We start from the raw sequence: 12344 nt of genomic DNA, 5'->3' as shown, positions 1-12344 counted from the left end.
TCTTCTTCGGTCACACGCGGGATTCCATCCATGGAAATCACCTCGACCCAGCCCACCCCCCATTCAACTCTCTGCCTTGCGATGTATGGACAGTGTGCATCTGCAACCGTTTTAGACGTGAATGCATGCGCGCCAGCGCTTGAGACCCCCGCCGTGTTAGTGCGCATGTGTCGAACGAGCTAGGGACATGTGCCGGCATGTCCAAGCCAGCACGCCATACTGGCACTCCCGCGCTTTGTTTGTGCTTATTACGGCATAACGTGCATAGTTGAGCCACATGGTGTTGCTTTTTGTCCCTCGTTCTGCTTGTAGGGCGCTTCCCGAAATCCCCCAGGATGGGCTCCAGAAACCCGGCGGCCCCCAAGGTGACGACCGACCCCCCAACTTTGGCGGCCAGGTTTGACCGCGTGCGGTTTGTCGGTGATCGTTAGTTGAGTGGCGTGAGCGATGGCGCGGTGTTACCGCAGTGGCGGCATTGAGGACAGGGGGCGTGGAGGGGGCGAATAGGCAGGGACTTGTGTAGGATGAGCGTTCACTGTATGTAGAGGTTATAGCACGGGGGGTGGGGCAATACGGGATATACTGGGGCGGGGCGGCGGGAGGGGAGGGTGAGGGCCACCCGAACCCGGACCCGCCCCCCGAGGGCTGTCCCCAAGGGCCGGAGGCCCGAGAGGACGGCCCTCGGGGGGCGGGTCGAGGTGAGGGGCGGCCCGAACCCGACCCGACCGCATACCCAGTCTGAGCATGCCACAATGCCCACCTTGCATTGCCCACCGTGTGGCTGCACTTGTGTGCAATCCCCGCCATCTAACACCCCACCCCACCACGGTCCGGCTGAGTGAGTCCCGTCCCTGCAGTTCCCCAACCTTCCACCGTTCCACGTCCCTCTGCTGCCTGAATGCTCGAAACCACACTGACCCTTGCTGTGATCCATCACGGAGGACAAGGGCACTGTCAACCTGCCGTCGCACCTGGTGCTGTGATCGGGCCAGGGCACCGCCTCAATCACACCGTGCTCACGGTACGGTGCATGCCTCACCCACACAGCCTCACTCTGCCTGCTGGTGCAGCTGATGCCCCGCTCCCCTGCCCGGCTGCTCCAGCAGCCAACTGAGTCCGCCTCCCGGCCCTCCCCGCCCAACCCCTGCCCCCACTCCCACCTTTGGCACCCCCCACCCCTCGCCGTCCCCTGGCCCACAATTCGACATGGACAAGATGCTGCCGCAGCTGCCGCAGCTGCTGTTCAGTGCCATCCAGCAGGAGCCCGTCAACGACCGCGTGTTCACTCTGTACTCTGTGCAACTGCACAGGGGACAACCTGCCCGCCAAGCCGCCGGCCCGCACCGCCGCCGCGGCCAGTGCCATCGCCGCGGCCGCCACCGCCGCCACCAAGGACGTTCCCAAGGTGAAGCGCGTGGGCGCCACCAGCCACACCTTAAATGGCAACTGCACGGTCATTGACCGGCTGCGTGCGGACTGCCCGCTCCTGGTGGTGGCGGTCGAGGTGATGGACCGCTTCCACCCGCAGCTGGTCCCCTACGCCGGCGCAGTCATCGGCAGCACCGCCAACACTACCGTGCTCGTGCCCACGAACTTGCGCATCAAGTGAGTGGTCCCACCCCAGTGGCCCCCGTCGGCCCCTGCGTCCCTTTGCGACCCAGCCCGCGCCACCCTCCACCCCCTGACCTTCCCCCTCCACCCCCTTCGTTGGTTTTGGTTTAGTTTGGGATTGTATTTACAACCCCTCCTCGGCTCCCTGCCGCCCGCGGCCCCACCACAGCCCCGTGGCACCTGAAGCATGCCCCCACCCCCGCCACCTCCCCTGCTTGCTCCTGCCACCACCTCCCTGCCCTGCTTCCCGCGCCTGAGGCCCCGCCTTCCTCCACCTGAAACACCTCTCCCAGCTCAGTCTGCTGCGCCGCTGCCCTGCCGCCCTGCCGTCTACCACACCCACAGCCGCCGTGCCTGCGACAAGCTCACCGCGAGCCCGCAGGTGCCGGCCGCCACCAGCGCCGCCGGCCCCGCCGTGCCCGCCCTGGTGTGCAGCAATACCGAGTGCGGCCTGACCCTGGACCACAACATGGATGCCTGCGTCATCGGCCGCCTGTACACTCCCGAGCACTCGGGCCTGTGCGCCGCCGCCAGCCAGGCCTTCGACTACGTGCCGGTGAGGCTGCCTGCTGCTTCTGCCACCCGCCCGCACATGCCTGACACGCACCACTGCCTGCGCCTTGCCGCTGGCCCTTACCCCCGCCGCGCCCCGATCCCGCCCACCCCACCCACCTACATCCACAGGTCGCGGTGCCGACCGACCAGCTGGCCACGGTGTACGCCGCGGTGCCGCCGCCCACCACCTCCCTGGCCGCCGCCACCTTCGTCGCCCGCCTGCCCACGCTGCGCGGCCTCTTCACGCTGGCGGACAGCACCGTCACGGTCTTTGTGCACGCGCCCACATGCGTGTAGTGCGCACCTTTGTGCTGGCTGGCTGGCCGTGCTGCTGATGCTTGCGGCCTACCTGGGGCCACGTGTGTGCCGCCCATGACCTGGCCGTGCTTGGGCATCTTCGCACGGAAGGTGTACGGCATGTCCTTCGCTTCTCCGGCTCTGCTGCGGGTGCAGTCGCCCGTTCGGTTGTTGGCCGACGCTGCGGGCCTTGCAAGTGCTGTCGGCAGCACGCTTCCCATCGTCGCCACCTGTATGTGCATGGGTGGCCACACAGGCCTATGCGTGCTTGGGTGCGCATGCTCGCTGTGAGCCTAGACCTGGACGGGCCTGCTTCCTGGTCTGCGCTGCTCCTCTGCTTCCAGCCGCCTCCCCTGGGCCTCTCTGTAAGTCACTGCTGCTTTTACCAACCGGCCGCCTCCACACCCACGCTCCACACCTGTGTACCTGGCTACCGTACCTCCTGCAGCCCAGTGCTCTTCCCCCCGTCGCCCCTGACACCAACTCCGCGCCGCCACATAGATTGCCTCTTTTGCTTCCACCCAGCACTACTCCCTTTGCCAGACCCACCCCACGCGCCTTTCCGCGCACCGCTCATCCCGCCGTGCCACTTCACCACCACACCTCCTCCCTGCCATGCATCACCTGCCACAACGCCCGCACACATCCCCAGCCACACCTAGACAAGTTGTCAACCGCACCCCGCTGCGCTTTTACCGAACTACTGATGGGTTGTTGTCCCTGTTTCCATGCCGCAACGATACGGCCTGATGTCTACGTACCTGCCGCCGCCTGCTCGACTGCCGAGCTTTAACCCCACGCCATTTAACACCACAATCCCCTCGTCATCCTCACCCAAACGCCTACGCTCCGTAGCAGCGCGGCCCCGCGGCAACGATACGGGCCATACCCCCATCCACGTACCCAGCCGGCGGGGGATATTACCACGTGCGGGGCGCGCGAGGTCGCCGAGCATGCAGCCGCGCGTTGAATGATTCAAACGGTAGCTTGTGTAGAGATTTGTTACGTTGACATATCAACGCCTGCCTTGTGACAACTTGGAGGATGACTCGCGATTTGACTTTGTGTGAGCCGCCCCATAAGCCGGGCTCTGCGGACTAATAATTATATGGCCTTGACAACATGCGCTGATCAGGTCGCTATTGCCTTAGGTTCAACTGTACTTCACAATACCCTTGTGAGCTGTTTCCTAGTCGACTTGTCAGTCAGGCCTTATATCAGTCGTTGGCCGCCGCACGATGGGCTGCGGCTCGTCAGTTCCGAGTTCGCATCCGGTAAGAAATTGTTGGCGCCTTGGCGTGCGGGTTCTGTTGAACATGAATGTGCATGCGCCAGCAGCAGGTGTTGCCCGGACCCAACCCTGTGAGCGCCCAGGAGGGCATCTCGAAGCATGAAGTCCAGAGTCAGGTATTTAGGCTCAGCGTCCCGATGCGTTTGTGCGACTGAACTTCCTGTTTGTTGGCCCATCCTTATATGTCTGCAAACATGAAATTCGACCAGGGAAAATAGATCAAGCTCAAACTAGATAGCTTTTGCCACTGATAATCGTGGCATTGACAGAGAGCACAGCGGGAGGAGTTGAAGCGCCGCGGCCCCAAGCGCGTGCTGCTGAGGCTTCGACCGCTGTGAACATAATGCAGAGGGCTTTGACGGCATAAGCTTAGCTAAGACTCTTTGAGATTTCCCAAGGACGTGCGCTTTGGACTCCGACTGTTTTCCCGCCGCGCACTGATGCTGTCCGTAGGCACCGCAGCAGTATGAACTGCCGCCCGCCCCCGCGGCAGGCCCTGCCGCACCGCAACAGCAGGCAGTAGGTGCCCCTCAGTATGTCCAACAAGGTTATGTGGCGCCGCAGGTGTGTGCGTGTTGCGTTTTGCACACTGAACTGTACAAGCCAACCGGGTGGCTGAGGTCCTGGACAGATTGGGCGTCACGGGTGGCCCTCGAACCAAAAGCAGCATGAATGGCTAACCATGAGTGTGACCCATTACATACTGTGGGTTGCGCGGCTTGCACACGCACTCGGTAGCTAGCGCTCTCAGTCTCGCAAAACCTAGCCTCACGCGCATGCACAACCGCTAGAGTAACCGCTTCCAAACGTCCACGTCGTGACCGCCTCGCTCCATGCATGCCTGATCCCTTTTACAGCATGTGGCTCCTGCCGAACCACAGCAGGCGGTCCCTCAGCAGCACATTCAAGCGCCTGTGCCCGCCACGCCCGCACCAGCAGCTACAGTGCCGCAGCAGCAGCCGGTGCCGCAACCAGTCGTGCAACCAGCAATGGTGGCCCCTGTTACACAAGCGGCGTCGCCGCAGCAGGTGTGTGCCCGGCATAAATATCCGCACGGGGTTCAGTACTGCATACTGCATATGCTTGACAACAGGAACCAGTGCGAGGAGTGCGACTACCCTCGCATGATGCAAACATGCTGGATGGCATGCGGCACACACATACTCACAGCCTGCCCGCTAACACAGCCATAGATGTTTGTCCTGCGTCAGCTGTGTCGCATGCACTGCACGTTCGTGCGTACAGCCCAACACAGCCCTTCCGAGACCTGTGTGCTTGCTCCTCGTGCTCGCAGCAGACGCAGGAAGATAGTTTCTTTCCCTCCGCCGCGACAACGGTGATGTCGTTTGGCGCGCTGCCCGAGACCCTCCAAGACCTGCATGACGGCATGCCATCCGAGATCGCCGACGCGCCCATGCGCCTCCTCATGGTGCGTTGCTTGAAAGTGTAGTGCCGTGTTGCGGAAATGGTGGTCTGTCATCTGCTAGCTAGTCCTTTTCCTGAAAGGAATAAAGCCTCTAGAACGAGGGTCGTTACTCAGGTAGAGTAGCAGTTGGCTGGGAAATTAAGAGAGCTACCGGCCCGACCCTCAGCCAGGTCCTGGATGGAATAAAGTGCCTCTCTCCTCCTTGTCAATCTCAAGGCCGTTCCCCGGCTCCATACATGGGTTTGTTTTGGGATTGGCTTGGGGTTGCAACATACCTTAAGATGCTCTGCCCACTCGTGAAAATTGCGGCACCCAGCTTACCCGGTGTCTGCCATCAAGCTGTGGTGCGAGCAGGCGGCTGGGCATACTGTACATCCCGCCAGATGACCAGAAGGACACACTTGGTCGCTTACTGCCTGCTGCAGCAGCCGAAGCATGCGGCCGTACACCGACTAACAGCACACTGCTTACCGCTCACGTTTGATTCCTTGCGTGTGCTCCTTAACATGTGCACCTGGACAGATCGACGCAGTGCTGCGCTGGACCACGATTGCGGTGTATGAGGACGTGCAGCCGGGCGACTGCTGGGAAATGCCGTACAGCCGCGTCAGCGACGACGTGTGGTCGCGGACCGCAGTGCTGAGCTGGCGTTGGGGTGCCTCCAAGCCGGCGGAGCGCCAACCGGGCTTCACGCCCATGCTGCCGGCGCAGATGGAGGAGCTGCAGATAGCGCTACGCCGCCTGCGGAGCGCCGGGCTGCAGTACCTGTGGCTGGACTGGTGGGTTTCGGGCGAGGCGGGGCGTGGTTGGTGCACAGGCTGTTGATTACGTGAGCATCATCACATTCAGCAGCATCTTACTGCTGATGCATCACGGGTGTGTAACTACCCACCTATGCGCCCGTCAGGTGCTGCGTCCCCCAGTACAGCGCAAACAGCATGGTGGAGGTGTTGCGGTCCAAGGTGAGTGTCTAATATGCGACTCTGCATGCGTGCGTGCACGCGTGCGTGCGTGAATTGTTACATGCCCATCCGGCCAGTCGCCCGGCTGCTGCTCTTACTTGCTGTGGGCGGGGTAGCCAAGCTAGGTAGCCATTGCACCAGCGGCCCCACAACATGCCGCCTTTCACGCCTGTATTTTACTTTAGGCAGGTTCGGGCCGCGGCTAGCTGCTGTGCAGTCTAGGTCCGGCGGCGGGTCACCCACCCTTTCCACGCCTGTGTACATGCGTATCATGCTGTGCTTTAATGCTGTCATACCCGTGCACCCATACGCAGATCTTCTACGCGCGCTCGCACGCCATGATCATCATCCCCTCCTACGAGGCGCTGCCAAAAGACGGCGTCGTAAAGCTGCTGCTGCTTAAGGCGCTGCGGCAACTCACGAGCAAGGCAGGGGCGTCCAAGGACATGGCGGCCGCGGCGAAAGTGCTGCAGACCATCATGAACAAGGGTGTAGTGGCGGGGCGAGAGTATTTCAGGTGCGGCGGATAGGAAATGGCGGGCGGACACAAGGCTCGGCCGGGCCAGAGGAAGCATACATGATTTATCTTGTTCGCTCATATGTAGTTGGCTGTACTGCACATGGCTCACTGAGTGCACGTGGCTGACTGAGTGCAGCTTTAGAACTCGTACATGTCCTCTTACCCGTTGCGCGCACCGCAGCCGTGTGTGGACGCTGGCGGAGCGAGTGGCGCGCTACGGCCGAAGCGAGCAGCTCAGCAACTGGCTGAGCCTGGAGGCATGGTGCGTATTTCCGCGTGTTCATGCACAGTCAATGGGGTTGCAGGGATATTCCTCATGTTGGATACTGACATATTAGACATGTGTGTGTGTATTTGAATTGCATGCTAAACTTCTGACATGGTGCATGCTGTGCGCAGGCTGGGCATGCTCGCGGACGCGCTGCTGAAGAGCACAGACAACCCGGCCGCGAGCCAAATCTACAAGAAAATCCTGGGCAGGGAGGCGGCACAGGTACGGGCTGCTGGTCACCGCGTGCATGCACCGGTATGCGCCTTCCACCTTGTGTATATGCATGCTTGAATATGCGCTCTACGCAAGGGCCCATGCATCATTGCTGCGCTTGTAGTTGCGATGTTTGCATGATCCCTGCCTCTTCCTGTATGTGGTGCTGCTCGCTTGCATGTTTGCCCGCCCACGCCCGCATCCATCCAGCTGCTGGAGACCATCACGGTGCCCCTGGGAGCTGCCATGACCACCGGCAGCATGCTGGGCGGCGCGAAGGGGCTGGAGGAGCAGGTGTGCGCGAGGGTGGATGTGTACCGCATCTTGTGCGTGCCTCCTTTGAGGTGCATCGCGCATCGCTATACCGTATGTTACACCGTGTCTCAGACGTCCGTCGGCCGCGTTTGCCCCTGCGTTATGTGTGCGCCTACCGGTGCCTCTAGCCGGCCCTGCTACGTCCGTGCCTGACACGCAAGCGAAGAACACTCTAACCATAAGCACGCGCTCACGCAAGGGCGCCTTACGTCTGCATACGCGTACGTGCTTGCAATTCTGCCCGGATGTAGGTGGCCCGCGTGTTCGAGATGGGCGCTGCTCTATGGAGCTCATCGCATAGCCTAGTGGAGGCGCCCAACGAAGACTGGCTGCTGAGCTACCTGATAGACGTCGACGCGGGCGTGTACACGGTGCGTGCAGAGCGCGTGTGCGTACGTTTGCTTCGGGTGTTCGTCGCTATGGAGTGTAGGACGTGGACGCAGGGCCTGGAACTCTGCCAGTGCCTGGATATGATGCATGTCCAGCGCAAGGGCAAGTGCAAAGTGCGCGTTAGCGCATGCACGACGTGGAAATAGTCATATGGCCACAGGAAGAGATTAACATCGTGGGCATTTGTGACCTTTCAAATACGTACGATATGCCGGGCTTTCCTTGAGCGTGTCAATCCACGTGGTCACGCGCAGGCCTGGAGCAACGCAGACCGCGTGTGGGCGGTGTACTCCTACTTTTGCGTAAGTTCTTGACGCGAGGGGGCAAAACGGCCGCTTGACCACTTCAACTTCCCATCCTTGCAACCCCACGAACCCCGCCTTGCTGATCATTATATTGTACCCGGACGCTTTCCTTGTAGTGGAAGACTCTGAACCAGGCGGATGAGGCCTCACTGCAGCAGGCGGTGATCGACCTGGCGCAAGTGGGTCTTGTGGGTGTAGAAAGGGTTGGTGGGACGCAAGCAAATGACTGAAAAGATGTACAGACGCGCCGTGGAATCCAGAAAAACACATGCAGTCATTGGTGGGGCTGTTTGGTGCGTGGATGGCTGGATAACGGCTCCACCAGCACGATGGGGCCTGACGTCTGCTGCGACTTCCACGCACCATTATTACCACACATCCACAGGTGGCGGGCGGTGGTGGCAAGCTGATTGCCAAGGTTTCGCGGCAGCTGGGCCTAAAGCTTCCGTTACCTGATAGTGTGCAGCAGGATCTGCGAGCAAACCCGACAAGCCAGGATCTCGCCGTGGCAGCGGAGGCAGGGGACGTTGCGCGAGTGCGCAAGCTGCTGGCAGACGGCGTGCTCCCGGAGGGGGATCGGGTAAGGCGGGCACGGCGGGCTCGGGTCGAGGGCCAGGGGAAGATTGGGCAGGCGCACTTCTGCAGCAGCCACCCGCTAACAGTACTAATAGGACTTGTAGGCTGAAGAAGCGAGTTTGCCACGCACCACATAATTCATCCGCCTCGAGGGCAAGCAAGCATGCAAGGAGTTCCCTTTCCGCTCGGACTCCCCTCCCCGTCGCACGCCGTTATTCCTTTTGTCTAGTTGCTCCTGCGCTTGTGGCCGGCTGCAGCTAGGGTTTGAGGCTGTCACAGGGGCTACGTGAGGTGTTGGTGGCGGCTGTCCCTTGGGCTTAGGCCCTGCATTTTCGTTCCAATGCAGCTGGTACCTCAATGCTGCGCACGCAGAACGGCATCGACGCGGTGGGTTACGCCGCTATGCACCAACGCACAGAAGTACTCCAGGCGATGGTGCGCCTAGGAGTCAACGTCGACAAGGCGGTGGGCGTAAGTCGGGTCGGAGTGGAGCTGTGTTGAACGTGTCACGGAGCCGAAAGGACAGCTACGTCTACTACGTCTTGGCTAGCTGCCGCGAGTGCGGACAGCCCACACAGGCCCACAACGGCGCCTGTCACTCATACAATGAAACTGAGCTTGCTTGCAAGTCTCTGAAAGTTTCAAAAACTAAACGAGTGTTTCTCCGAATATTGTGGCTTCCCATACTTGTCACAGGGAGCAACCCCCCTCTGGCGTGCGTGCGAGGCCAACGCGCCAGCGTGCATCCCCATTCTCGTCAAGGCGGGAGCTGACATTAACTTCATGAACGAATACGTAAGCCCAGCAAAATACGGGCGGCGACACACGGTCAATTGCACGACACCTTGACAAGTCCTAAACTGTTTACTTTCCCCTTACTTGCTCCGCCCCAAACTTGCTTGCGCCATTGTTCGTGTGCTCTGCTCCATGCATGCAGCAAGAACACAAAACGCCTTTGGTTATTGCTATCGAGAAGAATGCTCTGCAAGCCGTTGTGGCGCTGGTGGAGGCGGGGGCGGACACCAGCGTCTACCACCCGGTGAGCGAGGGATGAGCGGCCGATAAGGCGGTGCTGCTGCATGTTTGTGGGCGGTGGTGAACAAAGCAGCCAGAGGGGCGGGGGCAGGGGCGCGAACGGGCAGACGTGAGTTCCAATATATACCTGCGCTGTGCCGATGTGGTACGATACAATGACGAACACATTTTGGGAAACAAACAAGCGGTACTGCCGTCCGCAAAAGCGGAATCAATCAAGACAGATACCACATGCCGTGCACCAAGTCTGGGAAATGGGATGCAGGGCATCGGGAGGCCGTCGTCTGCGTGCTGCTCCACTCAATCGTTACAAGCCCAATCAAGTGCTGGACGCCGCAGCCCCTGTCTCTTGCTGCGCGCACCGGGCACGCCATGCACCAGACATACATACGTACCGTGCCCGTTTGACTGAATCCAGCAATCTCCTCCACTCAGCCACCCAAATGGACGGCTACCTGTAACCCCACCCCACCTGCTGCCCATGTCTCTCATATTTCCATCCATCCCCGTTACCCCCCGTTCTTCCCGCTCTTGGTACCTCCGCGGCGACAGGACGGCTGCTCTCCGTTGTACCACGCCGTATGGAAAGGATATGCTGAGATAGCAAAGGCGATAATCAAGGCAGGCGGCGACCTAAACACAGGGCTTGATGAGGTGCGTTGCATGCGGGATGTAAATGGCGGCGCCAAACAGATTTGCTGGTTTCACAATACTGGGGCGGGTGCGTGCGGGCTAGAAAGCGTCGTGCTACCCGTGTGCCCCTCTCCTGCGTGACTCATCAATCTATCCTTCAACCTTCTCCACACGCAGACCAAGGACTCGCCACTGGGCTATGCGGCGTGGGATGGCCAGATGGAGGTCGTCAAGGCGTTGGTTGAGGCCGGCGCCGACCTCAACTACACGAACAAAGTGCGTGTCGTGTTGTGCCCAAGCATGCCTGGTGTGTTGGTAGTGCGTGCGGCATGCGTTGGACAGTGGCCGCCCTCTCACCCGCTGCTACCCAAACACCTGTATCTAAAGAATGTTGCGTACTCCTGGCTTCCCAAGTGATGTGCCTTCCTTCCATTCATGCCCGCCCACCCACCTGTATGCGTCCCTGCGTAGAAAAACGAAACGGCGTTGGACCTGGCGCGCATTCGGCACAAAAATGACATCGCCACCTACCTGGAGGAGGTCGCGGCGGGTGCGGATGAGGAAGAGGAGAGCCGGTGGCTTGCACACAGTGGCACTGGGTTGGGGAGGGGGGGAGAGGGTATACACCCACCCAAGTGAAACATTGAAGCGAAAAGGGCAAGACGGTTAGGGTTGTCGTTTACATTGATTGCATGTGTTGGGGGGCATGTGAGGCTATAATAACTGACTGCAACCGTATTAGTACGTACCTCGCTCGCCACTCATCTGTTGTATTCTGTGACCTGAACACCCCCCCCCCACACCGCCCCACAATGCACGCATGCATTTGCACCTACAACTGATACAACCTTACCACAGTGCTCCCTATCTGACTTATATGATACCATGCTGACGTTCCCCAGGGCGAAACTAAGGTCCATGACGTCTACATGAAGAGGCGTACGTATGGAGAGTGCCCCAAGGGTTCACGGAGAGCCACAAGCAGGGCATGCGTTGCAGCGTGACAAACCTCGTGTGGAGCTTGCTTACCATGTGTCTTAATTGAGTTCCTAACGTTGCTGGGCTGGCCGGGTATGTGCGCACAAGGCGGTTCCAGCAACATGCGTGTCAATTGTAAGGAAGAGTTGTGGCGGGCGGTGTGCAGTGATGGCAAAAGCTCCCCACTCCCGATGGCAAGGAATCCTGTTGCAGCTGATGGTGGGAGTGGTTGACTCGAAGGTGGCTCGAAGGTGGCTTGAGACAGTCACTTACAACAGGCTATGCAAGCCTCGTGTTCTGCCTGGAAGTTTTTCTGCTACCATTGTGGATGGAGCTTGTATGTGCTCGCTGATTTAGGCTACACAGGCAGGTCAGCGGAGTGCTGTCAAAACGCGAACGCGAATGTGCGCGACACTAAGAGACGTTGTAGTCGCTAGCACCCATAGAAGGCCGGTTGCTAGCAGGATGCAGTCACAGCAGACATGTTACCTCAGGTCATGTGGCAACACGGTGATGTGAAGCCTTGCTGTGACCGTCTGCTGTTGCCGTGAACCACTCTCAGTGTTTTTTTTGGGTAATACCATTTCTTTCCGGTAATAAATCCGGAGGTGGGCGTCCGCAGCCGGTAATGAGCACGCCGAAGGCGCGCCAAAGCCGTTACCGGCCGTAACTCCTTAAGGCCGGCTGGGGGCCGGGCGGGGGCGGGTCCACTACTCCACTCTGAACTGATAACTTATGTTGTTGATGACGCCCAAGATCTTAAGCCGTCATTCCACGTGCATTGGGAGTGCCCGACAAGGGGCGATGCATTAGGCTGCATTAGGATGCACCATGACCCCTCGGCATGGTGCCCCCCGCCCCCAAGGCAACTGATCAACTGTCCCTTATTCATGTCGTTGATCAGCCCCCTTCTGCATGTAGTCTTCGCTGTAAAAATCCATGTATATACTATGGTGTAACGCGACT

General features: G+C 59.9%; 2 protein-coding genes across 3 annotated transcripts; both read left to right on the top strand.

Annotated features, from left to right (window-relative positions):
* Positions 1 to 262: 262 nt before the first annotated feature.
* CHLRE_03g146887v5 (uncharacterized protein) lies at positions 263 to 2844 on the top strand. Its single transcript, XM_043060473.1, has 4 exons — positions 263 to 420; positions 1311 to 1605; positions 1957 to 2167; positions 2296 to 2844. The coding sequence occupies exons 1-4, from the start codon at positions 336 to 338 to the stop codon at positions 2461 to 2463; spliced, it is 759 nt and encodes a 252-aa protein (XP_042925602.1). The 5' UTR covers positions 263 to 335; the 3' UTR covers positions 2464 to 2844.
* A 628-nt stretch (positions 2845 to 3472) lies between these two features.
* CHLRE_03g146867v5 (uncharacterized protein) lies at positions 3473 to 12323 on the top strand. 2 transcript variants are annotated; one of them, XM_043060472.1, is made up of 22 exons: positions 3473 to 3737; positions 3805 to 3870; positions 4208 to 4318; positions 4612 to 4782; positions 5052 to 5183; positions 5703 to 5959; positions 6088 to 6142; positions 6457 to 6659; positions 6844 to 6924; positions 7062 to 7155; positions 7357 to 7440; positions 7713 to 7832; positions 8106 to 8153; positions 8273 to 8335; positions 8542 to 8736; positions 9105 to 9203; positions 9429 to 9527; positions 9670 to 9771; positions 10320 to 10421; positions 10578 to 10676; positions 10872 to 10950; positions 11303 to 12323. In XM_043060472.1, exons 1-22 carry the CDS (start codon positions 3702 to 3704, stop codon positions 11311 to 11313), a joined length of 2307 nt encoding a protein of 768 aa, XP_042925600.1. In that variant the 5' UTR covers positions 3473 to 3701; the 3' UTR covers positions 11314 to 12323. The 2 variants fall into 2 exon arrangements, with proteins under 2 accessions (XP_042925600.1, XP_042925601.1); XM_043060471.1 differs by having other exon boundaries at positions 5049 to 5183.
* The last annotated feature ends 21 nt before the right edge of the window (positions 12324 to 12344 follow it).

The sequence above is a fragment of the Chlamydomonas reinhardtii genome, chromosome 3, assembly GCF_000002595.2.
Source record: "Chlamydomonas reinhardtii strain CC-503 cw92 mt+ chromosome 3, whole genome shotgun sequence".
In the NCBI taxonomy this organism is placed as follows: domain Eukaryota; kingdom Viridiplantae; phylum Chlorophyta; class Chlorophyceae; order Chlamydomonadales; family Chlamydomonadaceae; genus Chlamydomonas; species Chlamydomonas reinhardtii.
This window is presented reverse-complemented; position numbering and strand designations above follow the sequence as displayed.